General features: G+C 49.6%; 9 protein-coding genes across 9 annotated transcripts; 4 read left to right on the top strand and 5 right to left on the bottom strand.

Annotated features, from left to right (window-relative positions):
- Positions 1 to 1079: 1079 nt before the first annotated feature.
- On the bottom strand, positions 1080 to 2327 carry M430DRAFT_101235 (hypothetical protein; the record flags this gene model as incomplete). Its single annotated transcript, XM_024860692.1, has 1 exon — positions 1080 to 2327. One exon carries the CDS (start codon positions 2325 to 2327, stop codon positions 1080 to 1082), a length of 1248 nt encoding a protein of 415 aa, XP_024721371.1.
- Positions 2328 to 2662: 335 nt separating this feature from the next.
- Positions 2663 to 6441, top strand: M430DRAFT_41454 (hypothetical protein). The gene is made up of 3 exons (XM_024867481.1): positions 2663 to 3345; positions 3435 to 3927; positions 4012 to 6441. Exons 1-3 carry the CDS (start codon positions 3039 to 3041, stop codon positions 5999 to 6001), a joined length of 2790 nt encoding a protein of 929 aa, XP_024721370.1. The 5' UTR covers positions 2663 to 3038; the 3' UTR covers positions 6002 to 6441.
- Positions 6442 to 6961: 520 nt separating this feature from the next.
- Positions 6962 to 7776, bottom strand: M430DRAFT_34484 (hypothetical protein). The gene has a single exon (XM_024866566.1). It carries the CDS (start codon positions 7714 to 7716, stop codon positions 7153 to 7155), a length of 564 nt encoding a protein of 187 aa, XP_024721369.1. The 5' UTR covers positions 7717 to 7776; the 3' UTR covers positions 6962 to 7152.
- Positions 7777 to 10482: 2706 nt separating this feature from the next.
- On the bottom strand, positions 10483 to 12120 carry M430DRAFT_57989 (hypothetical protein; the record flags this gene model as incomplete). Its single annotated transcript, XM_024868703.1, has 2 exons — positions 11326 to 12120; positions 10483 to 11272 (listed from the first exon to the last, which is right to left on the bottom strand). Exons 1-2 carry the CDS (start codon positions 11718 to 11720, stop codon positions 10483 to 10485), a joined length of 1185 nt encoding a protein of 394 aa, XP_024721368.1. The 5' UTR covers positions 11721 to 12120.
- A 360-nt stretch (positions 12121 to 12480) lies between these two features.
- M430DRAFT_99879 (hypothetical protein) lies at positions 12481 to 13729 on the bottom strand (the record flags this gene model as incomplete). Its single annotated transcript, XM_024870229.1, has 4 exons — positions 12481 to 13041; positions 13091 to 13393; positions 13455 to 13565; positions 13622 to 13729. 4 exons carry the CDS (start codon positions 13727 to 13729, stop codon positions 12481 to 12483), a joined length of 1083 nt encoding a protein of 360 aa, XP_024721367.1.
- On the top strand, positions 13621 to 14216 carry M430DRAFT_229386 (hypothetical protein). Its single transcript, XM_024864797.1, has one exon. The coding sequence runs from the start codon at positions 13778 to 13780 to the stop codon at positions 13988 to 13990; it is 213 nt and encodes a 70-aa protein (XP_024721366.1). The 5' UTR covers positions 13621 to 13777; the 3' UTR covers positions 13991 to 14216.
- A 646-nt stretch (positions 14217 to 14862) lies between these two features.
- On the bottom strand, positions 14863 to 15864 carry M430DRAFT_27179 (hypothetical protein; the record flags this gene model as incomplete). The annotated part of the gene is made up of 3 exons (XM_024865545.1): positions 14863 to 15291; positions 15352 to 15611; positions 15684 to 15864. 3 exons carry the CDS (start codon positions 15862 to 15864, stop codon positions 14863 to 14865), a joined length of 870 nt encoding a protein of 289 aa, XP_024721365.1.
- Positions 15865 to 16118: 254 nt separating this feature from the next.
- On the top strand, positions 16119 to 18730 carry M430DRAFT_34480 (hypothetical protein). Its single transcript, XM_024866565.1, has one exon. The coding sequence runs from the start codon at positions 16371 to 16373 to the stop codon at positions 18405 to 18407; it is 2037 nt and encodes a 678-aa protein (XP_024721364.1). The 5' UTR covers positions 16119 to 16370; the 3' UTR covers positions 18408 to 18730.
- An 820-nt stretch (positions 18731 to 19550) lies between these two features.
- M430DRAFT_41449 (hypothetical protein) lies at positions 19551 to 23017 on the top strand. Its single transcript, XM_024867480.1, has 3 exons — positions 19551 to 19847; positions 19900 to 20439; positions 20494 to 23017. The coding sequence occupies exons 1-3, from the start codon at positions 19752 to 19754 to the stop codon at positions 22822 to 22824; spliced, it is 2967 nt and encodes a 988-aa protein (XP_024721363.1). The 5' UTR covers positions 19551 to 19751; the 3' UTR covers positions 22825 to 23017.
- Positions 23018 to 27021: the final 4004 nt, after the last annotated feature.

Here is a 27021-nt window from a genome sequence, read left to right as displayed (position 1 = left end):
GAGAAGTGAGAGGAGGAGGTGACGTCCGGACAAGCGAGAAGGGAAGATACACAGATGACGCTATTGGGAGACTTAAGGAAGATAGGTACCTACCTAAGTACTAAAGTACCCAGGTAACGCATCCAGCAGTCCTAACCATACCATACCCATTGTATCTTACCAAGCTGGGCGGGAGGAATGCCTGGATCAAGGGCAGGCGGGCAAATCAACGAATGGGGTGGGCCGAGAGGACGAGATCGATCTGATCAAGCCACATCTGAGGTGGAGGCTGTGGAGCTCAGGAGGCATTTATTAGACAGACAGACAGCGAATCCGAGGCGCTCATGGACAATCGCACTGTGCGGTCGATGGCGGGGAACTGCATGACTCGCTTCCTTGTGCTCGTGGGGAGAGCTACAGCCAGCCATGCCCTGAGGTTGATTGCCCGACGTGCACCGGGATCCTTTTGTACCTTTGGCTATTTGGGTGAGCTTTTCTGAAGGGTCCTGGATGTGGATTGTACCTGCGCATGCCTCGGTCTCTTTTGCCGTGGAGAGAGAGAGTCGGATACGAGGTGCCTAGTTCAAGAGGTGCTTGTGCCTGGATGTGTAAGCCTCATGATGAGTGACTGAAGGCGCGGACTAATGCAGGTCATGGCAGCATTGAGCTTTGTTGAAGCCCTTGAAGCCCTTGAAGGTCAAGTCAAGGAATTCAAGAAGGGTAAAAGGCTAAGAAACGAGTGAGAGAGACGTCATTTGTGTACGGCGGTCGGCAGTAACCAATACCACAGTCATCAACAATGCATCGATACAAAAGATGCGGAAATACGACTCAGTCAGAGACAAAGGAAATTTGGCCACCCTTTTCAGAAGGGAGATAAGAGAGAACCCTTCACAGGGCGTGATTGGCAACAGTTATACGCGCCAACTCATGGTCGAACGGAGATGTCATGTAGTAAGTAGTCCCTTCGGGCTACAACAAGAATGTATATACTTCAGAGCCTTTGAATATCCCGAACGCCTTTCAAACACCGGTCAAATACCCAACCCTAGAACCCATAAATCCCGAATGTCATTCCATGGAATTGTCCCAGTCTCTATTCATGCCAGACTGAGACCTTCGAGTAATTGTAGACTTGAAGCCTCTGCCTTTGCTTGCTCCAATTGCTCCCTCTGGGCTAATCCCAAGCGTCTTGGGTAATGAGTCCGCAGGTATTCCATAACCCATTGAGCATCATCAAACCGCTCATTCTCCAGCAAAAATTTGGCTGTGTCCAGACTCAACTGGATTATGCTGTGCTCATAAGTTGAACTTGCTCTATTAAGGGGCGTAACCCCGTCTCGGGGTGTATCCAACTTTCGTAGGAACTCTAGTGCTAAGCTCGCACTTGGGCGAGAAGGATGAAGAAGCTGTAGATGAGCAAAGTGATACTCAACCTCTCTTGACATAACTGGAATTAATGCAAGGAAGGAATCAAATGCTAATTCGGACGCGGGTAGATGGTCGGAATGCGACATGATCGTCTCGTGTGATAAGAACCATCCGGGAGGGCCTAACAGTTGCCTCATCTGAAGAGCTGATAGCCCTTTAAGATATCCAGCAGCTCTGGATATACACATATATGCAGCGTCTAAGCTCACAGGCCCCGAAGCCTCGGCCCTGACCAAGTACATGAGTGGTCTGACCATAGCTCGACGGGCCGCTGCCCTTTCCGGCCCCCAGAGTTCAGAGAAGCGCGGGTAGTCATCGAAAGCCCTCTTTATCCACTTCCAAGCAGCCTCCTGTAGCCCTTCGGCGACCACATATTGCATGAAGATTTCGGCGAATTGCCCATCTTTCAAGAATTCGTTATCGTTAGCTGTTCCGCTGGACAGCAGCCATCTCAAAACTTTCAATCCCGCCCCCGAATCTCTCATGCCTTCTCGAACGCTAAGCACAGGTGATTGTATAATCTCTCGCTTCTTCGCATTCAAGCAGGTCCTAGCATAGTGCGTGTTCATCATTCCCTTCGCTACAGCCTCATCGAATACGTCCATAGGGTCTCTGTCGGCTTTGGACTCGTGGGCATTCGGGACATAACTGAAGAGCGGATTCGTGAGCACGGAGCGCATATGTCGGTCAGTCGGTCTGAAATCCGCATCCGAGTGTGAGCGCCGCCGTTGCCTGGCATTGCCATTGTGCTTGGGGGTTTTGTCCGTTGATGGTTCGATATCAGATTCTGTTCGGAATCCGTGTTCTTTGTCAAGTTTCTGGCGGAAGGAGGTGGTCAGGAGGTTGAGGAGCTGCTTCGATTCGCGCGGGTTCAATGGCAGAGGGGCATGCAACTTGAACTTGCCAATGGTAGGCATCGGCCGGAAGAGGAGATTGTGGGAGGGGCGAAACATGATGGCCGCATGCAGCAATGCAGAGCCAGAAGTGATGGATCTAGGATGTGGAAGTGCTGGCAATGCTTGTCGCCATAGGAATCTGCACTCTACGTTGGTTATCCGTCGCGGCCGTGAGGTGAGCAAAGTCCTTGGAGGTTGCACTGGGCCCGGTTGCGCCTTGTGGGGACCCTTGAATCATCGACGAGCCTCTTCAGCCAGTCAGCAGGCGGGTCACGTGCAGCACAGCGTGCCTGTCTGGCTGCTGGACAGGCGAGGCGCGGCGTGAAGGGGGCGAGTCATGCGACGACCCCCCAGCTCTGTTGCCCGCGTCGTGGATTCCGTGAAACTTTGAATTCAGAGAAAACTCCCTTGAAAAGCCTCCCAGCACCAAGCTGATTCTCGTCCTACACTTCTTCCCCCCGTGTTCTGTCCCTCACAGCCTCGTGTGTTGCGTGCCGTGGTCGAGCCGAAAATAAGCACTGTACTGTCGAGAGCGACGCGGGTACCGTATTGCCAGTGAATGAATTCTCAGGAGAAAACCTTACGCGAACACCGATCACAGATCATTCCGTCCCGGTCGTCATCCTCAATCCAAACACCTCGCCCATCCTCACCTTCTCACACTTAGATCCCCTCCAGCATTTCTCCCTATCCTGGCTGATTCACAACCACACACAACCCTCATACACTACGATGTCTGAGGTTCAATCACGACCTGCCGCGCCTCGCGGTAGAGGCTCAGCTCGTGGAGGTCGAGGAGGTTTCTCATCCAGAGGAGGACGCGGCGGTCGATCTTCTCACGCAATTAATGGCGACAAGCCTGATCCTATAGCTACATCAATTGAAGAGGATGGAGAGGTCGCCCAGCTGAAGAAGCAATATGGTAGCAAAGTCACTACCATCAAGGAGATGTTCCCCGACTGGACAGACGAAGATGTTGTTTTTGCCTTGCAGGAAACCGATGGTGATCTGGAGACAACAGTCGATCGCATAACAAATGGTACGTGTTCGCACTTATTAGCAGAGTTTTTCTACACGCACAGCTATATTACAAAGTCGTGTAGAGCTCGCGTGCTGACCGCACAACAGGTTCGATCTCACAATGGGGCGAGGTTTCGAAGGCCAAAAAGGATCGATCCAGATCTAAGGCGAAGGACGCAACCACTACAACCTTTGGAGACTCAACCAATCAAGGAAAAGTCGCACGTGGTGGTCGATCTGGCTTAGAAGGAGGCAGAGGACGTGGTCGCGGCACTGAACGAGGCAGAGGTGGACGAGGCCGTGGAGCATCGACCGCACATACTAATGGCTCACGCAAGGAAAATACTGAACCTTCTGTGCCTACTGTCGAATCGAATGCATGGGGAACCACCGCCACTGATGATGCGCCAGCCTGGGAGACGGCTAAGCCATCTGGAAACGACAGCTGGGGTGCTTCTGCGACTGAAGCTACATCTTCTACCGCGACAGTCGCCACTAAGCCTGCATCGAGCATTATTCCGGACGGTGTCAAGAAGAGCTGGGCAAGCATGTTTGCGACGCCTGCACCGGCACCAAAGAAAGCCCCAGAGCCAGTTGAGAAGTATGGAATCATACTGCCCTCGATTTCAATATTTTTTTTCTTCTCCATTTTTTTTTCACCTCTTTTACTGACTTTTCCTTGTAGGCCCATCGAACCTACAAAACCTGAAGAAGCCACTGAACCCCCCGCAAAAGAACCTGAGACTCCTGCCCCCGCGCCTGCACCTGTTGAAGTTACAGAGACAACCGCTGTCGCCGCCGAAACTACGCTTCAGGAAACCGAAGCTACGATTGCTCCTTCAAAGGATGAACTGACTGAAGATAATCTGGATCAACTCCCTGATACCTCTAATCCACCCCCAACCGCCACTGCTGCCAGCACTGCTGCTAGCTCTTGGGATGCTCGAACCGCTACTGGTAATAATACTTCATACTCAGCTTTGCAAGGTCAACCTCAAGCGACCCGTCCTCAACCAACCAGCGGATTCCAAGCTTCGGCTTTGAAGGCGACAGGACCGTCTAATAGGACTCCAAGTTACCAACGTCGTGTGCTGGACCAGGAGGAGGCTGTCCGAATGCCCGGAAACCGCGAGGTGGACCGAGCTGCTGTTCAATTTGGCGCTTTCAACCTGAACGGATCTGGGGATGAGGATGTCGACGGCGACCGTGAGGAGCCCGAGACTCGAGCTCAACCACCTCAGCATTCGCCAGTCGCTCATCCTCGGGCTGCTTTACCACCTGCCCCCCAACAGGCTGCTATTCCTGAGAATGCCCCAACGCCGAAGCAGACGGCTGGATTGCCAACAGCTGCTGCTCCTGGCCTTCCGTCTCCCCAACCTCTCATTGATGCCCAGAACACCCAGCAAGGGCCCCAAGGTAATGGCCAGTTCAGTGGATATGGTCGATATGGCCAACCCGGTGTTCAAGAGTCTTCATTGCCTCCGAAACCATATGACACATTCAGCCAGCAAGCCCCAGCGACTCAGAGCCCCTTCGAAGGTTATCCAAACCAACAATCACAGTCTCAGCCACAGCCACAGTCTGGGGCTTTCTCTTCCGCACCAAATGAATACTCTTCTTATTATACAGCAGACCCCCAACAACGTAATGCGTACAGTTATTACCAGCAACAGTATGGACAGCAAGGCGCACAAGGCCAGGACTCGGCTCTCCAGCAGAGATCATACAGCGGGTACAATGGTCCTCAAGCTGAGGTTGCTTCTCAATTTCCCCAGAGCGCAGCCCAGCAAGCTCAATCACGCTACGCTACAGCTGGAGACGGTCAAACGAGTGGCCACACAACTCCAAACCCAGTTGCTCAGACTCCAGGTGCTGGTCAGGGCGCTCAACCTCAACCAGGTCACCCCCAACAACCTCAAGCTGCAAACTACCCATATGGCCACCCTTACTACTCGAGCCCATACTACGCCCAATACCTCAACCAGTACCAGCAGTATGGTGCGGGCAACTATGCTGGAGGCCCGTACCCTGCTAAGGCCGGTCTCCATGCCGGAGGTTATCCGGGGTATGCAATGTCTCCTGGTGCCCCTTATGAACATGCTTCGTCTCCCGCAGCGGCTGGGTTTGGAGCATCCTCGTTGCATGGGCGTGACAGTGCGTTGGGTGGAGGTTTAGGAGATTATGGTCGTGCTGGATCGGCCCAGTCATCTCAAACCCCGCAGGGATTAGGAAGCGGAGCGTTTGGAGGCCATGATGCATTTGGTCCTGGAAGCGCGTACCAGGGACGGGCTTACGGTCAGCAAGGCAGTCAGCCCGGTGCGGGCGATGACTTGAAGCCATTTGGCGATGCAAAGGGCGCCAACGGACCTAGCCCATCGCTTTCGCAGCCCGGTCGGCCAGGATCTGCCACAAACACTGCACCTGGTTCAGTCCTCCCTCCACCGCAATCTCAACAAGGAGGTTACGGGGGATACCCAGGTCATCTTCAGCAAGCTCATGGACTTCACGGTAGCCAAGCTGGTAGTCAATATGGACTTGGAGGCGCTGGAGGTCATCAAGCAGCTGGGCAAGGCCACCAAAGCAGCCAATATGGAGGCTACCAGGCTTTCGGAGGCAACTTCTATGGCAACAGCCAGCAACAACGCGGAGGATGGGGCGGCAACTATGGACATTAATTGGCCACATCAAGTAGCTGCACGTCCTTGGTAGATTGTCGCCCACCACGGAAACTTCTACTCAAAACTGTGTTACTACTATTTTCGGAGGGTCTTTTTTGCGCTCATTTCATCAAAGGGAACGGGAAAAACGTCGAACTCGGACTGGTCACTATCATAATTCTGCGTTGCTTTGCCCGTCATTACAAGGCCGGCAACCCTGTCTGTACTTTTCTTCGCAGCCCCCCACTCTGTTTTCAATTAGTTTCTGAACCTGTTTCTTCATCTCTCATCTCTCACATAGAAACCAAGCAAGCCATCACAGACATTGCGAATACCTTTTTTTCCAAAGCACTCGCGCAAAAGAAAAGCATCATGGTTGTTCTTATCTGTCTGTGAGGGGCGGGATGGGTCATCGAGCGTACTTCAGTTTTGGTGTGTCTTTTTCTTTTTTTTTTTTTCTCTTTCGGGTTGATAACAAATATGGCTTTTGGCTTTCTTTCTTCCTGAAAAAGGCGAGCCCGGGCATGACGTGGAACATCTTTTTGCGGGAAAAATGCAAGATTGTTTGACGGATGGATGGTTGGTACGACTTTGCCGTCGACGTGTATTCGAGCAAGGCATTAGTTGATGGGTCAAATCAAATCGGAATTGACTGCTACTCTTGTGTCTACACATCTCGACCCTATATACGTGATAACCCTGTGATATGATACTTCTGCATCTTGCCAATCTCAGAAGGCTAGCTGGTGCCTTGCCTACAACATTGAAACCTGACGTAATCTACTGCCCGCTTCCTTTGCTTTGTTAGTACAGTCCAACCCTTTCTGTTTGGCATGTTCCTGCTCCTGCAAACAAGCGTCTTCATTGATGTGGCGCGGCACAGGCAAAAATGTCTACTGGTCATCTATGTCACTAGAAGCAGGTTCAACAAGATGTCTCGAAAGTGGTACAATTGTTAAGTGTCCGAGTTATACACTTCGGACTTCAAACTAGCTATGCCCAAGCCATCGCCCACGCCGTTGTTCATGTGTCCGAGTTATCCACTTCAGACTGACACTTTGAACCAAATAACAACCCAAAGACAAACCCCGAATCCAAGTCGCCCGATCTCTATTCCACATAATGTACAACTTCAGACGCCAGGCCAAATGCTACAGGCATGCAAATCATCAAATCATCTCATCACTAAAAATACTGCTCGCCCCCTTATCTGGACGATCCCTCACAATACCGATCGGGCCACTTCTCCCCACCCACCAATCTGAAGCACCCATGGGCCCAGGCTTGACACGTAGCCATTTTGGGCCGGGCTGACCCCCAAGTGCAACACGCACTTTGTCATACACAGCGCCGGCGTAATTGCCAGTCCATTGATCGAGCATTGTGGGTATGGCCCAGGGGAAGAAGGGAGCGTCGAGTTGATATGGGACGGGTACTGAGGATTCCGTGATGTGGCAGAACTGTGCGCACATGATGGATTCGGAAATATACCAGGCGAAGAAGAGAGAAAGGATGAAGCCTAGCCAGGTGAATTTCCAATTCCTACTCAAGATACCTCGTTTCTTGGTGGGGCTAGAGACCCAAAGTCGGGGTACAGGCACCTTGATATAGACGATATCATCCACTTTGTTGTTGGTAGGTACTGAGGAAGAAGAGACTTGGCGTTCAAGACGCTCAATGCCGTGCCTAGCATCCCGAATGCTCGAGGACGTATTCTTGATTGATTGGGTCATTCGGTCAAGAGTCAACCTTTCAATCCTCCTCGCTTTTTCTCTCGCTGATAATGGGAGTCCACGTTCATCGTATTCGAGATCCAAAACTGGTTCGACGATTGTAGTGTTGTTCTGGGCCTCTTCTGTTGCTCGGGCATAAGCCTCGAGGATGGCATCAAAGCGTTCGAGAGTAGAATCTTCAAGTTGGGCCTCTCGTTGGAGGCGTCGGAGATCTTCAGACGCTGACGTTGTCTTTGCAGTATTAATAACAACAGGACGAGATCGACGTTTAGTCCCCTGCTGTTGTGATGTGGTAAGCACCCGGTGTGATGTTGTTCTGCGTAACTGCCGTCTTCTTTGAGGCCTGTCTACTGCACTAGATGTCTCACTGACAGATTCTCCAGTATCTTTGTTGTCTGAGGATGAAGTGGAAGTGGCATCATTAGTAGCATCAACAACTTCGTATGAGGGTGGGATTGAACGTGACTTCCTCGGCTTTCTGGTGCTAAGTGCAGGAGTTTCGATAAATGCACCTGTCACCTTTGGAGTAGGAAGTGACAAAGGGTCTGGTCTTGGCCTTGGTGTCTCATCGAGCTTTCCATCAGCAGAAGGCGACGGTGATCGCGATGGTGCTCGAATTGAGTTTCTCTCCGATTTGTTGTCTTGAAGCTCAAAGAGGCGAGCCTCAGCTGCGATACGCTCTTCAGGATCAACATCTGACTTGGCAGGCGTGCTCCTCCCGCTGTTCCTTTTGTTTTCCGCATCTATATCAACGACATTGCTCTTCGAAGAGAATTCTACTGCTTTCTCGGCTTGCTTCTCGGCCTCACCATTCGTAGTATCTCCTTTCTTCGTACCTGTCGACTTTTCTTCGCCATTTTCTTCTGTTGGAGGGCGGCTCACTTGCGGCAAGCTGACATCCTTCCTTTCTTCTGCTGAAGGCCGAGCCGAATCTTTCAAGCTGTCGTCTTTCTTCTCTTCTGGCCGTGGTGGGCTAGGACTTTTACTAAGTACCCTCGATAACTGTCGAAGAACGTCGAGAGGGTCCTCCTGTGCCTGTTGAGGCCGCCCCTCTGCGAAACGATTTATTCTGCCTGTCCGTTTACAATAGCGGTCATATGCCTCATTGCTAAATACTGTAACTGGAGTGCCCGGTATGCGCTCTCCCTCCTCTTTCATGGTAGTCATCTCATCTCGTTCTCCTGGCTCTTCCCGTTGGACAGCTTTCAGGGCCGGATCCTTAGAAACTGTTGCAGTTTCCGATGTGATAGATCTTTCTTGTGAATTTCTCTCTCTTATCTCCTCTAATCGACCTGCAGCAACAGCGCGGGCCGTCATATTCTGTATCTCTCGACTTCGAATTTCATCAAGCTTGGTAGGTTTTACTCGAAGCTGTGGGCTCGATATTTGTAGTGATTGTGCTGTGAAATCCAGATCGGCGTTCCACATTCTACTATCCGCTGGTGAGGAATTCTTCGGTTGCGCAGAAGCTGGTCTCGAGGCAGGTGGGGTGAGCTCCTGTATTGGTGAAATATCTTCAACAGACGGCAAAGGGATGTCAGCGGCTGCTTCCCGCGCCTCTGACAACGGCCGATCCCTAAAACCGCCCTCGATTTGTGGTGATGGTTCAGGCGCCATTATCTTGGTCAACCAATCCTTATTTGTATTTGCTTTCGAGCCCCAAGACCTTGGCGGTCTGATCGGAGGTTCATCCTCAGGGCTACTGGCACTTGTATTCCTAGGCAGAGTCCTCGTAGCCTCTTGGGTCCTTGGGCCAGTGCTTGCCCTCGAGAACAGCCCCTTCTGACTAGACAGCAACCCTCGGAGACGTTCCTGATCGTTCGAGTACCGGCCCACGTTCCTATGAAAATCATCATTCGTAAGGTCTTCACCTGCAGTGATCGGCGAAACATCACTTTCAGTCTCGTCCTTCCTCCATCTCCTGTCTCTCGCCGCAGGACTCGGACTCACATCGAGTGCACCGGTTGAGTCACTATCAGAATTTGCTGGCACAGACGCAGCCCTCTTGTCCCTTTCCTGTAGGATTTGAACATCTCTCAAGGCCTTGGACGAACGCAGCGCCGCCGTCGAAGGGGAGTAAGATTTTGTCCTTGGAATCCGACTATCAGACAAGTCTCTCGCAGATTCATCCCAGGCACTAGGTCTCGGTATAAAATGCCCATTCGCATCGGTCCTCTGGAAGGCCTCGCCCAATCGCATTCCCTTCCCGCTCAGCCATGTTCCGCGTTCTGACCCGGGCCTCCTGTTCTCATCCCCATCTCGAGGCTTCGTGGTGAAATTGATCCTCTCTCTTCGATCGCGCGACGTGAATAAAGGCTTGTCTCTGCCAGTCGTGGGCAAGTTTCTGCTGGCGCGGGGTCGACGATCCTCGGGGACATCGGTCCCGCTGTCGTGCTCGAAGGGAGCCATTTTCACGCGCGATCTGGTGTCGTCATGGGCAATAGATCCTCATCATATTCGTAGAAGACTTGCGCGCGCGTATCCGATTTAGCCAATTATGAAAGCACGTTCCGTTCTGCTTGATAAGTGAAGCGGGTTATGTGAACGCGCAAAGTTGTATGGATTGTTGTTGTATTCGAGGCGCGTCCGGCACCTCGCTAAAATAGAGCTCTGCAGATTCACAATAAGGACTTGCAGATTGTCAGGGGCGCGCGTTTTTTTTCTATTTTGCTTTTCTAACACAAAAAACATTCCTGGTTCATGCCAACTAATACTGTGGTGGTACAATGATCCATGAAATGCGCCACGTTCGTATCAGTCGTCACTTTAACTCTGCTTGTTAGCAGCCAGTGCCTGGTACTTCCCCTCATCAAATCGCCATATTCCGCCCGTCTTATCAGTCTCCGGAGACATCCCAATAATGGGACCAAGATGATCCAATATTGGATCACTATCCACCTGTGAGAAGTACCTCCTCACCCAGGTTCTGCCTTCCTCCTTCTCTCGCTGTCTTAGCTCTCGCTGCGCAACCTCGATCTTTGTCTTCTCCGCTCCAGTAACTTCCATATTCCCTTCTGCAATTCCAGCTGCGACCTTTGCCCATGCCCTTCTCGACTCCAGCGGGTCTTGCTCCTCGATTGGAGCTACTGTGAGGGGTGTTGGGGGATGGGCATCAGCGTCGTATGTATCAATGACAGTACCACTTTTAGAGTGACCTTCAATGATATCGAAGGACTTCGTCCATTGGCCATTGACCGTGTAAAGAATATCCTTCTCTTTGCCCGTAGGGTACATGGTTGCAGTGAAGCTGTTCTTCTTGCCCGATAGCCAGCCCTTGCCGCTGAAGTCAATCTTCGCCGTGAACCCTGATGTACTCGTAATGTAGGTACTATCGTTGAGCTCGACGAATGGCGCACCGAAAATAAGGCCCTCAATATGCAGGTTCGGGAGGCTGATAAGGTAGGTGTCGTTGTAAGCAGGTATGGTGAGGACAGCGTGTCCGATTTGCTTCACATGGATTGTCCGGGAGAACGAAGCCTTTTGAGCATTGTAACCTTGTAGATAGACGCCATGTTGCTTGTTCGAGATTCGGTAGGCCGTAGCTGGTGGATGGTGACTGTGAATTCTGTTAGGGATCGCAGACTTCACAATGGGTTAGGAAATACCAACCTGACTTGCTCAGAAATCAACTCAGTGGTACCGGCCTCGTCCACCCATTTCCCAAGAAATAGCTCTCCCAAGAAGGGGTTCAGGGGTTTCTTCTCGTTTCCAAACTTCTCACTGCGACTCGCATACTGTTGCTTCAACGTACTAAGGAACCATTTCAAGACCAATAACGCCCGCTTCTGTGGATCTTTCTCATGTGCTGGAGCGACAAAAACCGAGGGGTGTTCAGCCCAGTACGAGGAGAACTCAACGAGTGACTTGGACGATAGAATAAAAGGAGGGGCAGTTAGGGACGAAAGATCTCCCGAGAAGGACGCAATCGATTTCAAGAACGCGCTCCATGTTCCTTTGTTTTGCTCAGAAACTCCTGCTGCTCCTTCGCCCTCGTTAGAAGACATATTGCTATGGGAAATGCGGGCCTGCCAAGAGTAACGGTTTGCTCCAAGATTTGTGCACCGATCCTTTGTGATTGATTTCCAGACGCTCAATATCAAGGTAATAATGTGGACGAAGAGATGTTTCTGGTTGGTGTGTCGGTGTGTAGGTGGTTGGTTGGCTTGTTAGTGCCTTCGAAAGTCCCATCACCGTAGAGTTGCAGGTGGGGGACATTGGCCGAACGTCATCGCTCTGAATGGTTGCGACTCAGCCCCCCTCCTCTGCGCTCCTTTGCTGGCGTAGGTACAGTACCTGGCAGATGGGCGCGAGACGCTTGGGTTGTCTGGGATAAAGCAAGGTTCGCAAAAAAGCGGTATGGCTGAGGCTCATTGTTGCGAGAATTCAAGACGTCGTCTTAGATATTTTTGAGCATTCCATTTTCAGCCCCTGGAACCCGGGTAGCGCTCAGCCGCTTTCTCTGGGCGAAGGACGCTCCTCAGCCTCGAACCCGGCCAGTCATGGTAGTGCATCCGCCGCAGTTACGTCAGGTATTATTGGATATAACGTTGAAGTATTAATTATTGGGTTGCCGTCAGGGATTATGAAGGGAACGGCTAAAAGGGGGAATTCCAAACAAACACAGGACTGTGGCGAGCGATCCATTCGGCGTACACATTGTAAAGGCATTTTACGCTGTCATTTCTCTACACTGTGCAACATTTAATTGAAGCCTACAGTCCTTCTTGCACCCCACAAATGACTCTCATCCAGGCATTATGACCTTTACAGTTGGCCAGCGGTGTTGAAGTCCTGAAGACCTTCTTTAACACGGGCTGACATGGTCTTCTCTCCCTCGCGCACCCAAACTCTGGGGTCAAAGTACTTCTTGTTTGGCTTGTCCGCTCCATCTGGGTTGCCTACCGGAGTCATAAGGTAGTCCTTCTTGTTAAGAATGTAATCCCGGATACCAGTCAGGTAAGCGTACTGCAAATCGGTATCGAGGTTGATCTTGACAACGCCATATGAAATGGCATCCAAGTACTCCTTCTTTGACGATCCAGATCCACCGTGGAAGACCAAGAAGACAGGCTTGTCCTCCTTTGCCCCAATGGCGTCCTTGACATGCTTCTGGTGCTTGCTCAGAAGTTCGGGGTGGAGCTTAACGTTACCAGGCTTGTAGACACCATGTACGTTACCGAATCCGGCAGCGATGGAGAAGTATGGGGAGATCGGGGAGAGAGCCTTGTAGATAGCAAGGATATCCTCGGGTTGAGTGTAGAGGGAGTTGTTGTCAACATCCTCGTTGTTGACACCATCCTCCTCGCCACCAGTGATACCGATCTCCTGTAGAAGCGGTTAGATGAGCACTTTATGAATTAGAGAATACAATTACCATCTCGAGCCATTGCTTCATTGGTGCAGCACGCTTCAGGTACTTGGCCGTGGTCTGGATGTTGAAGTCGACTTCCTCCTCGCTCAGATCAATCATATGGCTGGAAAACAGAGGCTCGCCGTGCAATTTGAAGTATTTCTCGTCCTCATCCAAAAGTCCATCCAACCATGGCAGAAGCTTCTTGGCGCAGTGATCAGTGTGCAGGACGACCGGGATACCATAGGATGGTGCAATGCTGCGGATGTAGTGGGCAGCGGCGATACCACCAGCAATAGAGGCTTCCTGGCTGCCGTTGGCAACACCCTATCGCACAATTCGTTAGAACCTCGCGACCCAGTCAATCAAGAGATGTGTATGTATATACCTTTCCTGCGAAATACGCAGATCCACCTTGAGACATTTGGAGGATGATGGGCGCCTTCGCATCGCGAGCGGCCTCCAGAGAAGCTACGACGGTTGATGAAGAGGTGACATTCTACACAGTAGGTTAGATGTGAGTCGATGGGCGGTCAACGCTCTGCTGTTACTTACGATGGCGGGGATGGCAAAGTTATGCTCCTGAGCATAGTTGAACAGCTTTAACACGTCATCTCCAACGATGACACCGGTCTTTCGGCTGAGAACGTCTTGGACACCCATGATTGCGGTCGGTGGTAGTATTGGTGGATTGAATGTGAAGTCTGTTCGATGTTGGAAAGTATCAGCGATATGTTGAGGACTGGGAGTTCCCCAAGGCAATTTATTGTTGTTGTACCCCGTACGGCACGATTCGACGCTAATGGTGGGGGTGGAATCACCGGCGCTCACAAAGTTGCAGGGAAAAGCATTTCGAGAGGGTATTGGATGAAGCGGAAACTTACCACTCCTGGCTCGGTGATATGTGAAGAAGTTTTATCGTAGGCGGGGGTTGAAGAGCGTCGAAGTGTAAGGCTTGCTTTTAAGATGGTATACACCCTCGCTGGCACAAGGCGGGGTTCGTCATGGCTGCTCCTGAACTCTTCGATCAGTTTCGCTTCGCGATCCCGCACAATACCGATCCGTGGTCAACAAACAAGGCGAAAATCGGAAGCGTGTATTAGGTCATCCAACCCAACCCCGCTCCCAGTGCCAGACCCATCAAAGTGATGTTATGGACTTGGAACTGTTGGTATGATCTTCACTGACCCTCAATGACGTATCGGGCCGGGCGAATTCAGGAATGGGATGTTCACCGAGGTTCCCCAATGCGCCATGCCGGCAGGAGAGATATCTAACGCTATGTGTGCCCCTCAAAAGTCCCAAAGTCCCTCGGCAGAGGCATCTTATTGTACCAATTCACGGCACAGGTCTGGGTAATTGGGGGAGGCGGAAAAGCCAGCTCATCAACACCACAAGGCAATGTGGCTCCGGCAATTCATCGTCTCGCAGCAGTGTGACCTGATCCTCCTAGTCGAGTCAAATCTTTCAGTCGGTAGTGAGCCCTTGGGAATCCATGATGCGAATCCGATGGGGCCCAGAAGTTGCCCTCCGCATCAACATATCAGCGTGAAGCAGCAGAGCGGGGCGTGTTAGTCCGGGAATTGCTAACCGCCACATTTCTCTCCTGTATATCGAAGATGGTTCTAAAGTCTATCCTTGTGTCAGCACTGCCGGATCTACAACTTACCTACCTAGGTAGATGCATAGTATTAAGGGCCCAGAAGCTCACGTTCTGAAGTCATCCAGGGAGGCTAATTTTTCGGTATTATTTCGACAGAACTAGGTATCGTACAAATCCCTCAACAGGAGGAGGGCTACTCCTGTGCACTGACTGTAATCGTTCTCCGGACAGCATTTGCAGCACCGGGAAGTCGAATATCAATCTCGAAAACTCCGAGATGCTTCACTCTATCCTGGTCCTCCATTTCCTCGACAAAAGAAATGTGCTCAGACGAGAGGACAACTCTGGCTCCCTCATTATTTTCTGCTAATACAGCCTTGATATTCGCAGCAATATCACTCGTTGACACTGAGCCGTATATGCTTGTCTTGCCTGGTTCCTTGGCCTCCACTTCCTTTGGCTGTCCTTCAGCTGCTGCCGCGGAGATCGCCGATGCAGCTGGTATGGATGGAGACAGTCTCTTTGGCGGCTGGGATTTGTGCTGTTCAGTCGCAATGGGGGTTCGGTAGAAATCGATGTTTGCTGGGAGGAGCTTTGATATAATGTTCGTTGCTGCATCAGGCTGCAATCAGGCGTTAGCGTTATCCTTCTCTGTTTTATATGAGATATTTGGCGGACTTACACTCAGGAATGGAAGGTCCTCATTTGAGATCGCAGGTGCCTCCTGTGGAAGAGCCGCTTCAGCTGCAGTTTGAGCGCGAGCCAAGGCTTGAGCAGCCTTTATAGATTTCCGCTGTTTATTTGGTAGGAAAGTATAATCACGCTCTACGACAACGTCCTCTTTTCCCAGCTCTTGGAGCCTACTAGAGGTTGCATACTCTGCCATCTTTCTTGGTAACCAGATATTTCGCATCATCCCTGCTATTACCGGCACAACCGACCCTGGACGCGCAAGTCAGCATCATAGTATGATACGAGAAGGGTCTCCTAGGTAGTAGAGAGACCACAGCTTACCTTTCTTGCCATACCCAGGGATATTTTGCAGCAATTGGACGTTGACAGTGGAGACCTTGGCAAGTTTCTTCTTCCCTCGGATTTGCTGGCCCAGTGGCGATGAGAATGTATCCCCCAAGCTTGTCATGCGACGTATACATGACATGCATTGGGGGGCTTTAGATACCAGACGTGAAGGCATGGTCAATGCTGGTATGGAACCGCGTTGGCTCTTGTTTGTTATGGAGAGAGGTGGAACCTGGAGAAGAGAAGAAATTTGTATACATGCACCGTGAAGATTACTCGGGAGACCCTCCCATTGTAACCGGAGTTTTGAGGCCGATGATGATTAGATTAGATCTGGGCGTTTTTTTACAGGGTCTGACAGGGTCTCCTCCCAAACATTCAGAAGACAAACAAATGTCGCCGTATGAATCAATCAGGCATTGTACATATGGCAAGTGATCCGCACTCAGGAATCTGCAGAGAAGAATAGATCGTTCATTACCAGCTTACGTGCAAACATCAAAAATTCACACCTTACTTAACCCGAGGCACTTTTCTGTGGAGATCCCTGGAGAATTCATATCCGAGGGATTGATCAACCTCAACGCACGGCATTGCGGGCGCGGCTTCCAGCGGATGTAATGGAAGCATCAAGTTAGGATCACACAATACGGCCCTCCGCACGTTTCCGTGGCCACCAAAATGCCCGACAAGCAGCTCACCATTGCCACATACGCTGCTGGTGCCTCCCTGGCGGCCATTACTTTAGTATACGTCTTCGGGCCTACATTCTTCATCGATGGCGATTCAGCAAGTTCGGCCAGCTCGCGGAAGAAGGGCGTGGTTGGACTTTCGAACCCTGCGAACGATTGCTTCATAAACTCGGTGTTACAGGCGTTGGCGGGTTTGGGTGATTTGCGGCTCTATCTCATTCGAGAGACGCATAGGAGGAAGTTGGATGGCCCTGAGGTGTATGCTAAGGCTGTGGCAGATCCGGCGCGGCAGGGTCTCCCAGCATGGAAGATTGAAGGGGAGCAAGAAGGAATTGTGACACACGGACTCAAAGAAATTTTGGATGCGCTGAATGAGAGGCCATTATACAAGAAGACTATATCCGCGGTGGGATTCGTATCCTGTTTAGAGCAGGCATTCAAGCAAAGGATCAGCCGCCAGCAACAAGATGCCCAGGAGTTCCTTCAGATCGTAGCTGAACGGCTCTGTGAGGAGTATCATGCTGGACATAGAGCGAGGAACCACGCGAGAAGAAGGGTTCGTAATGGTTCTGCTATTGATTCTTCTTCAGACGAGAGGTCTGTGAACGAGAAGTTACAGCCGTTGGTTTTGGAGAACGGCGAGGCGTCTCAACGGAACTCTAGTATCGAGAAACCAGAGCCAACGAGACGTGAAGCCACGGTCTCCGTTAAGACGAAGGAACAGCAAGACAAGACGGATGCGAAATACGACGATGAGGAGGGCTTCCCTTTAGAAGGGGGATGCGAGTCATATATCGAATGCTTGACGTGTGGATTCAAGCCAACGCCTACCAAAAGCACATTCTGCACCCTGACTCTGAGCGTCCCACAAGTTAGTTCTGCAAGTCTTAGTTCATGCTTTGACCAAATGTTCAAGACGGAATATATCGAGGACTTCAAGTGCGAAAAGTGTCGCCTAGTACATGCTCTGAATTCTCTTCAACAAGACATAGCCGGTTCAACTTCGGAGAAGTTCAAGGAGAATTCCAGGAAAGCTATTGAGAAGCTTCAAGTTGCAATAGAGACAAATCCGGAAGGAGAACTCCAGGAAGTTGCGCTGCCGGACACGAAATTTGCCCCAAAGAGGAAGATCGCAAAGCACGTTCGCATCACGAAATTCCCTAAGATTATGGCAATCCATCTATCGAGATCAATTTTTGAGGACAGATCAACAATGAAAAATTCGGCCAAAGTTTCATTTCCTGAACGTCTCCCCCTTGGAGGTCTCCTAGATCAAAGGACGTATAAGCTATTGAGCGTCGTCTGCCATAAAGGAAGTCACCATTCGGGGCATTATGAATCCTTCCGAAGGCAGAATTTATACCCTCCATTTTCTACTCCAAACACGTTCCAAGCCTCCGGTGTCTACAGTAAGCCTCCAACTCCAAATCTCTCCCAAACATCAACACCCCGAATCACACCTCAACAAAAACTCGATGATGCAAATGCAGATCCGAGCGCTCTCTCCTCAACTCCAGAATTTCTGTCCCCAACATCAGCAGAGTCAACTGCGTCGCTGCCGTTCACCAATGGCAGATCTTCAGGGGAATCATTACGAAATGGCAATGGGCGTCCTCTTTCAACAACAGCATCCACATCTGGATCTAGTTCAATAACTACCAAAGCTGCTGGGGAAACATCCGCACGCCGGGACCCAGAAACCGCCTCTGTTCGATCTGTGGCCCGCTCCGCACGGGAGTCACTTTCTTCAAGAATTTCTACACCACGTCTGCGTCCAACGCCTGACACAGCGTCCCCAGTATCCCAAGCCGGGATCTCGCCAAACAGTGCTACAAAAACAAGAGAAAGCGTGTCTCGGACATCAGTGAGCGATGTTGTGCGCGGCAAACGGAAAAAGAACTCGAGCAACCGATGGTGGAGGATTAGTGATGATAAAATCAAAGAGAGTAAGACGAGCGATGTGCTGAGCATGCAGAGAGAGGTTTACCTACTCTTTTACGAATTAGAAAGGGGTGACGAAGATTGATAAATATTTTGCAAATAGGCTAGAATATCGGGAAGGGGAGCGGGCGTACATAGACCTACCTGTACGAGTCTTTACCTGTACGAGTCTTTGTACATATAAGGCGAGCAACGTGGTTGGCTAGAAGATGGCTATCCATGTTATCGATATACTGGGGTAAACCTACCTACCTCATCTGTGGATTTCCCCCACCTACAGTACAGCAGATCCTGGGGTTTCAACAGGAGTGAGTTTTAGGCAAATGAAGTATGGGACATCAACTGGTCTGCGGCGTATCCAGGACTGTACAAGTAGATTCGGCACTTTCAGTGTTAGCTAGATAGCTGGCAACAACTCAAAACCACCTAGAGTCTTGAGAAAGCTGTTGAAGTTCTGATTCCGAGGCAGTTAACTCCCTGCATCCCACCACTTCTCGGATTCACGGTTCAGGAATCAGGATCTGACATGCCTGTTTGGGGCATCATGATTCATGCATATGGCAATCGGAATCGAGATGTGTGGAGTGCACAGCCTCATTAAAAAGGGGAGCGAGGCGTCCAGACCCAACCAGCCACAAACCCCTGAAACAGGCCAAAGATTGATCTTCCTTTGCGCCTCAGGCCTGAACATCAAGCATTCAAGCTTAAGGATCGGCGGCAATGGTCAGCACATCATGCTGGTTCCAGTTCCCAAGTTTGCCAGCATGATAAGGTGCATTGCCCTGATGCTCTTCTTGCAGAGACAGAATAATGCAACTCTCAACCACGGCACATAGATGATAGCCGGGACATCGTTAGGCGCACCCAGAATAGCAACACAGGAGAACGCTCCCCACCAGTAGTAAGGAGTACTCCGTACTATGTAGACTGGACAGTCTGGCCTAGCCAGTAGTGGACCCTGATATCTTCCTAAGGCCAATCGTTGCCCTCCACCCCATGTTCTGGGTCGCGTGAAAGTGGTCAAAGAATGTTCGGAAAAAATCTCTATTGGGAAGAGGATTTGTCGATCCCCTCTCCAGAGGCATCGCGCAACTATCAAGATGCGGCTGTCTACCACAGTCTACGGCTTTTCCGCTATGCAAAACCTATGGCCCTAGGATCTCTCGTTTCTCTGTATCTTTCCTGTTCCCTCTCTTTCCCCTCCTAACCCGCCCATTCTCTTCCCTGCCCCGGATTGAAGCGTTCAACGAAATTCCAGGAGCGTGGCATTCTGCACACGTCCCGGCCCTTTGTGCCATATCAAGGGACCTCTCGAACATCCCCGCGCAGAACATTCATTCGACTCTCCACATCGTTTGGTTTTTCTAAAGATAACTGCCAACTTTCCTTCTTGACCGGCCTCTGGCCGTCATAATCATTCGCTTTCACCATGGTTTGGGCGTCGATAGAAGAACACCTGTTGCGGCGTCAGAGTGATGGGGCTAAGGAGCTGCTTAAGCTGCTACAAGATCCTTTCTCTGGTCAAGTGAGATTTCATCTCCAATCGTTCGCATATTGCTGTGCTAACATCAGGGTAGATTGCTCAAAGTGGTGTTGAAGCGAGTTTGGGAACTTCGATTGGTTTCACTCTGCTCCTCGGCCTTGGATTCTCCCTTCTTCGACCCTACAACTCCATCGTATACGCTCCAAAACTCAAGATCGCCGACGATAAACATGCCCCGCCAGCTGTGGGCAAAGGCATATTTGCCTGGCTTGGGCCTGTTCTGAAAACAAAGGAACAAGACTTGATCATACAGATTGGACTCGATGCAACCGTTTTCCTGAGGATCCTACGAATGTGCCGCAACATCTTCATCGTATTGGCTGTGCTGGGCTGCGCCATTCTGATTCCAATCAACATTACCCAACCTGTACAGGTGACGCATCAATTCATCGTCAGGGTCACGCCCCTCAATACTCAGGGAAATGCGACTTGGGGTATGACAATATTTGCTTGGGCCATTGACATAATACTCATGGGATTTTTGTGGTGGAATTACCGCGCCGTCGTCAGATTGCGCAGGCAATACTACGAGAGCCCGGAATACCAGTCTAGCTTGCACGCCCGGACCCTGATGGTGGGCACCATCCATATTGTATGCTTTACGAGTATATCACTAACCTGAGCTTAGATCAATGATATCCCAAAAGACTTCCGTTCGGACGAGGGTATTGGAAGACTGATTGACGAAGTCGTGCCGACATCTTCTTTCTCGAGAACAGCCATCGCCCGTAACGTTAAGGAGTTACCAGAGCTTATCGAAGAACATAATCAAACTGTTCGATGCCTCGAGAAATATCTAGCCAAATACCTTAAGGATCCCAATAATCTCCCCGCACGCCGACCAGAATGTCGTCCCTCGAAAAAGGACCCATCCTACCGTTCTTATCCAAGGGGTCAGAAATTGGATGCTATTGAATACCTTACGAGCCGCATAAGGGAATTAGAGATGGAGATCAAAGAAGTACGCTTAAGCGTTGATAATCGTAACCCGTTACCTTATGGATTCGCCAGCTACGAAGATATTGAAGAGGCCCACAGTATTGCTTTTTCTACTCGCAAAAAGCATCCTCGAGGCACCACAATTGTCCTAGCTCCACGACCTAATGATATTATCTGGAAGAACATGCCTTTGGGCAAGATGCAGAGAAGAAATCGCAGACTGCTGAACAACTTCTGGATGTTTCTTCTAACGGTTGCCTATGTTGCACCGAATGCTCTGATCTCCATCTTCTTGGTCCGGCTGACCAATCTGGGTCTCGTCTGGCCTGCCTTCCAAACTTCCTTGTCTGGAAATACAACTTGGTGGTCCATAGTTCAGGGTGTCGCTTCTCCAGCCATTACATCCTTGGTTTACTTGGTCCTTCCTATCATCTTCCGTCGCCTTGCGGTCCGGGCGGGAGATAGAACGAAGACCGCACGAGAGCGCCATGTCACTAGCAAGCTTTATACCTTCTTTGTGATCAATTTCCTAATCGTCTTCACCCTCTTTAGTGTTATCTGGAGCTTTGTCTCTAGTGTCATCAATTACACGAATAACGGAGAGGGTGCTTGGGAAGCCATCTTGAAGGCCGACTTTGGCAAGTCGCTTTTCGGTGAACTCTGCAATATCTCCCCTTTCTGGATTACGTGGTTACTCCAGCGTAACCTAGGAGCAGCCGTTGATCTAGCACAACTTTGGACATTGTTCTGGAGCTTCTGCGTTCGGAAGTTATCAAGTCCAACGCCTCGAGAGATGATCGAATTGACTGCGCCACAGGCATTCGATTATGCAAGTTATTACAATTACTTCCTATTCTATAGCACGGTCACTTTGTGCTTCGCTACTATTCAGCCCTTGGCAATTGCAGCTTGCGCCATATACTTCGCCCTTGATGTGTATCTCAAGAAGTACTTACTTCTTTACATCTTTATCACCAAAACCGAATCCGGTGGAATGTACTGGCGCATGTTTTACAACAGAATAGTGTTTGCGGCGATCTTGTCGAACCTGATTGTCTTCCTGTCTGTTTGGGTGCAGGGAGGCAGTAGTCATCTGGAAGCATACGTTGTCGTGCCGTTGCCCTTTATGATGCTTGCCTTCAAATGGTATTGCAAGCGTACATTCGACGACAAAATGCACTACTACACAATCCGAAACAAACTCAAGGACCCCGAGGCTACTAGTACAGACGTCCTCTCCAAAAGCAAGCGTGACAGGCTCGCATCTCGTTTTGGACATCCCGCTCTTTACAGGCCGCTCATTACGCCAATGGTACACGCAAGAGCTCAGAATATCTTAGCATCTGTTTACGCTGGCCGGCTTACAAATAGCAATCACCAGGGTTCTGATGATTCGGCTTCTGTTTCAGGGTACTCAGATACGTATATTCTTGATTCGATGCGGGCCGAACAGCCAGGTCGCAAAGCCCAAACTCTTCCTGGGTTTGAAATTGTGCCCGAGAATCGACTCGACTTCGAATATTACAAAGGCCGAGCGGAATTCGGTGAAGAACATGGCGGCATGGGAGGCATTTATGGCAGGGCAGAGGATATCGTCAGATCAGACACCCCAGGAGGCTCGAGTATGTGGGGTGGTAGCGAGGGCTCGCGACCTGGCACACCGGGTACGCCCCCCATGGGGAAAAGGATGTTTACCACCACTACCATTCCCCCGATGCCTTCGCTCCCTATGGTGTCGCATGATGCTCAGTCTGATATCGGATTTGGAGGCCATAATCCACTTTATGGCATGCGTAACGATTCCGAGACAAATCTCATAGCCGGAGCTGCTGATATGGCGGTTACCACGCCAGGCGAGGAAGCACCAAGGTATCTGAGGGATGAGAGCCTGGAAAGGCGAGCTCCAGGCTTCCTTGGGGGTGGTCCTGGAGGATATGGTGGATTGCCTCAACAAGAAGACGAGGCAGATCCGATGTCCTATGATTATTTCAGATCGCGTAGGCGCAATCCTGAGGCATAGAAGAGGAACTTGTCTTGTATGATATGGGCGGGTCGCCTGGTTTGGCCGGAGTCTTCGCGAGATTGGTGCATTGGGCTCGGAGTTGATGGATACATTGCTGGGTATTTTGTCGTCCGGATTGGACTGGGACGGGCTACAAAGATGATGAGATACGTACACACCTAATAACTACATGTCACGATACCGGGGCGTTGCCTTCTATGATTTCTCTTCCGCGTCCTTGTCCCACATTCCTCCATATTTTACTCTCTTATCTGCCTCCTTTCTGTGACTTTATTTCCATAACTCCTTCTGCTTGTCCTTGCACTTGCCAGTCATTTCTATGTCCCTCTCACCCTCTTAGTCCCGCATTATTTGCCTCGTTTCCATGATTCTTGAGTATGTCCTTGTCCTTGCCAGTTACGCAGTCAGTCCCCATTCATCCATCCCTTCTTCGCTCGCCCCTCACTTCCATTTTGTGCCATTACCCTGTGGTTTCCACCATGCTATTACCAATCATCTCCTTCGTCATTATTACAGTACTTCCATCTATGGACGTCGTGTAAAGGTCAACTTAAAGTTCGCGCTACTTTGGCAAGCGAGTCACGCTCTGATGGTCCCCAGAGTTGAATGGCCAGTTTCTTCGACTGTTAGCTTGAAGATATACTTTTTCTTAGCCCCTTTGAAATTTCCTTGGTTCTTGTTGTCGAGCTGGGAACCCTTCAATTCCAAATATGTGGTGTGACTTTCACTGGTATCCCATGATATGAGAGCTGTGTATTACGTTGTCTACAGCTTTCTCTTGGGTGTCCTTCCTTCTTGATACCTATTCAATACCTAAGGTAGGCATGGCCGCAATGCATACGCAGCGTGCTCAAGTTCGGAAGCTCTACTCGACACAGGTTTTCTGGGCATGCTTCCATGAGTATCCTCCGATCGTACGTATCTATGTTCTATGATCACATTCCATTTCGTATATCCTTCGAACCCCCTTGGGGCATAGAGTTGGAGCACAGCCACCTCGTGAATAAAGTTTTACGAACCATAGAACCTCAATTCACTTATTGAGTTCAACCAGCCTTTGTCTGCTAGAACATGTGATGTTATGTGCGTTACATTTTGTCGGTTCTTCCAATTTTCTCGGATATGAATCAGATACATGAGCCCATTCCTCTAAATAGAGTTTTGTTCAACCACGGAACCCCCTTTTTTCCTTGATGCACAGTAGCTTCCACCCGGTGAGGTGTATCATTACCATACAGAATTTACATCATGTGAGCTACGTCTCTTGGTTCCTCCAATAGTCTCAGAGAGAAGAATCAAATATACGCGCCCATCTTCTCGAATAGAGTTTCCGCTCAACCACGGAACCTTCTTTTCTTCTTAATACATGTGAACTTCTCGTCTCGGTTATACCTTTTGGTCTATATGGCAGCCTGCTCTGGGCACCAGTGCATAGGGTATATAAGCCCAGCTCATCTCCCCGTTTTCTCAGTTTCTCCATCTTCCTTACATCTCAAACAGTGAATGCCATACCTACCTTGTTGGCATCTCAGTACATTATACACCATGTAGCACTGCCAGCTATGACAGTACACTTGGTTCGTTCACACCCTAATCCACGCATGAGATTCACTTAGTTGACTAACACCCTAGATCCATCGCAAGCATAGCCTTTACTTCGGTTTCCGTCTTCATTCACACCATGCAAGTCTCACCATGTTTATTCAATGGATTCAAAGGTACCCTAATCTCTATAACCTTCTTCACATTTCCCACCTTACTCCTGTACCTGTAGCGATCCCCTTTTACTTATCAACATATATAATTAGCTTTGGCCATTTACTGACGGGTACAGGCAAACACTTCTCATCGCGACAGGCTATTCCATCTTCAACGTCCACGACAGGCTATTCCATCTTCAACATCCACCTCGCAGTCCCTCATCGCCCAACCCGTATCCCAGTCTCTTCACATTGTCTCAATGCATTCAAAGGTACCCCGATCTCTATAACCTTATTCATATTTCCCAAATCTATTCCTGTATCTGTAGCGATCCCTTTTTACTTCTTAACATCTAATAATTAGCCTTGGCCATTTACTGACGGGTACAGGCACGCACAGCGCGACAGACTATTCCGCCTTCAACATGACAGCATTCACTCACGGTCCCTCTTCGCCCACATCGGATCTCAATCTCCTCGCCAAGGCTTAGTGAATGAAAAGGTACCCTAATCTCTATAACCCTATCCACATTTGCCCACGTCTCTATGTCTATAGCGATCTCTCTTTTACTACTAACATCCATAATTATCTTTTGCTATTTACTAACGGGTACAGGAGCACTTACTCGCCACAGAAGACCACTACGCCGCACCTTACTATGGCTCGACGAAATCAAAGGTACCCTAATCTCTATAACCCTGCTCACATTTCTTATATCTCTGTGTCTATAGCTTTTTCTTTCTACTTACTAACATTCATAATGATATTTGGCCATTTACTAACGGGTACAGAAGCACTTCTCGCCACGGAAGACCACTACGCCGCACCTTACTATAGCTTGACAGAACCAAAGGTACCCTAATCTCTATCACCCTGCTCACATTTCCTACATCTCTATGTCTATAGCCTTTTTTTCCTAGTTACTAACATTCATAACGATATTTGGCCATTTACTAACGGGTACAGACTAGTACTTCTCGTCACGGACAACTACTATGCCGTATCTTAGGCCCCTCACTATAGCTTGATGAATTCAAAGGTACCCTAATCTCTATAAAACTATTCGTATTTTCTATATATCTGTATCTATAGCCTTTTCCCCCTCCCTACTAACATTTATAAAGACGTTTGGCCATTTACTAACGGGTACAGATTAGTACTTCTCGTCAAGGACAACGACTACGCCGTTACCACGCCTTTTTGCTATGGCTTCTTACGATCCTTATAATGGCTCGATCAAATCAAAGGTACCCTAATCTCTATAACCCTACTCACATTTTCTATATCTCTATATCTATAGCTTTTTATTCTTACTTACTAACATTCATAACGATATCTGGCCATTTACTAACGGGTACAGACTAGTACTTCTCGCCGCTATTAACGACTACGCCGTAACCACGTCTTTTTGCCATGGCTTCGTACGGTCCATATAATAGCTCGATCAAATCAAAGGTACCCTAATCTCTATAACTCTACTCACATTTCTTATATCTCTGTATCTATAGCTTGTTGTTCTTACTTACTAACATTTATAACGATATCTGGCCATTTACTAACGGGTACTAGTACTTCTCGCCGCAGACAACGACTACGCCGTAACCACGTCTTTTTGCCATGGCTTCTTACGATCCTTATAACGGCTTGATAAAATCAAAGGTACCCTAATCTCTATAACCCTACTCACATTTTCTATATCTCTGTATCTATACCCATTTTTTTAACTTATTAACATCTATAACTATCTTTGGCCATTTACTGACGGGTACAGGAAACTACTCCTTGTCGCGGCAAACCATTCCACGTCCTCTCCCTCGATAAGCAGTCAGGTGCTCCCTTATCGAGGATGCCAGCAGCGCATCAAAGGCATGGAGAAGGCATCATTGAAGTTAAGTTGCTATCCCATTCTAAGTTACTGGCAGCTAACACCAGATGACCAGTTTTGATGCCCCACGTTGACCGTTATAGATGTTCTAGTCATGTTGCAGCATCTTATATCTACGTGTCTTTGTAACCACCAGTTTTTCTTCAATAAGGTGAGATGAAGCCCCCCCGGCACACTTCATCTCAGGCCTCTAGCTTGTCAAGTTACTCTAGTGGACCTGAGTATGATCTGTGGTCTTACTAGCAGGTCCAATGCCTGTCAAACCCTCTATTGTTCTTGCTAACGGGGGAGGTGTCTTTATAGGTATGTTGCGGCATCTCATATCTACGTGTCTTCGCAACCACTAGTTTTTCTTTAATAAGGTGAGATAAAGCCCCCCCGGCACACTTTAACTTAGGCCTCTAGCTTGTCAAGTTACTCTAGTGGACCTGAGTATGATCTGTGGTCTTACTAGCAGGTCCAATGCCTACCCTCTATTGTTCTTGCTAACGGGGGAGGTGTCTTCATAGGTATATCCGGTTTCGAATTAAGGAGCGATACTTGCTTGCTTCGGATAGACTGTGGATGGCGATTCCTGGTGACATTTTTGCCGACTTCGATCACAATCC

Source organism: Amorphotheca resinae (genome assembly GCF_003019875.1).
Source record: "Amorphotheca resinae ATCC 22711 unplaced genomic scaffold M430scaffold_5, whole genome shotgun sequence".
NCBI classification, from domain to species: domain Eukaryota; kingdom Fungi; phylum Ascomycota; class Leotiomycetes; order Helotiales; family Amorphothecaceae; genus Amorphotheca; species Amorphotheca resinae.
This window is presented reverse-complemented; position numbering and strand designations above follow the sequence as displayed.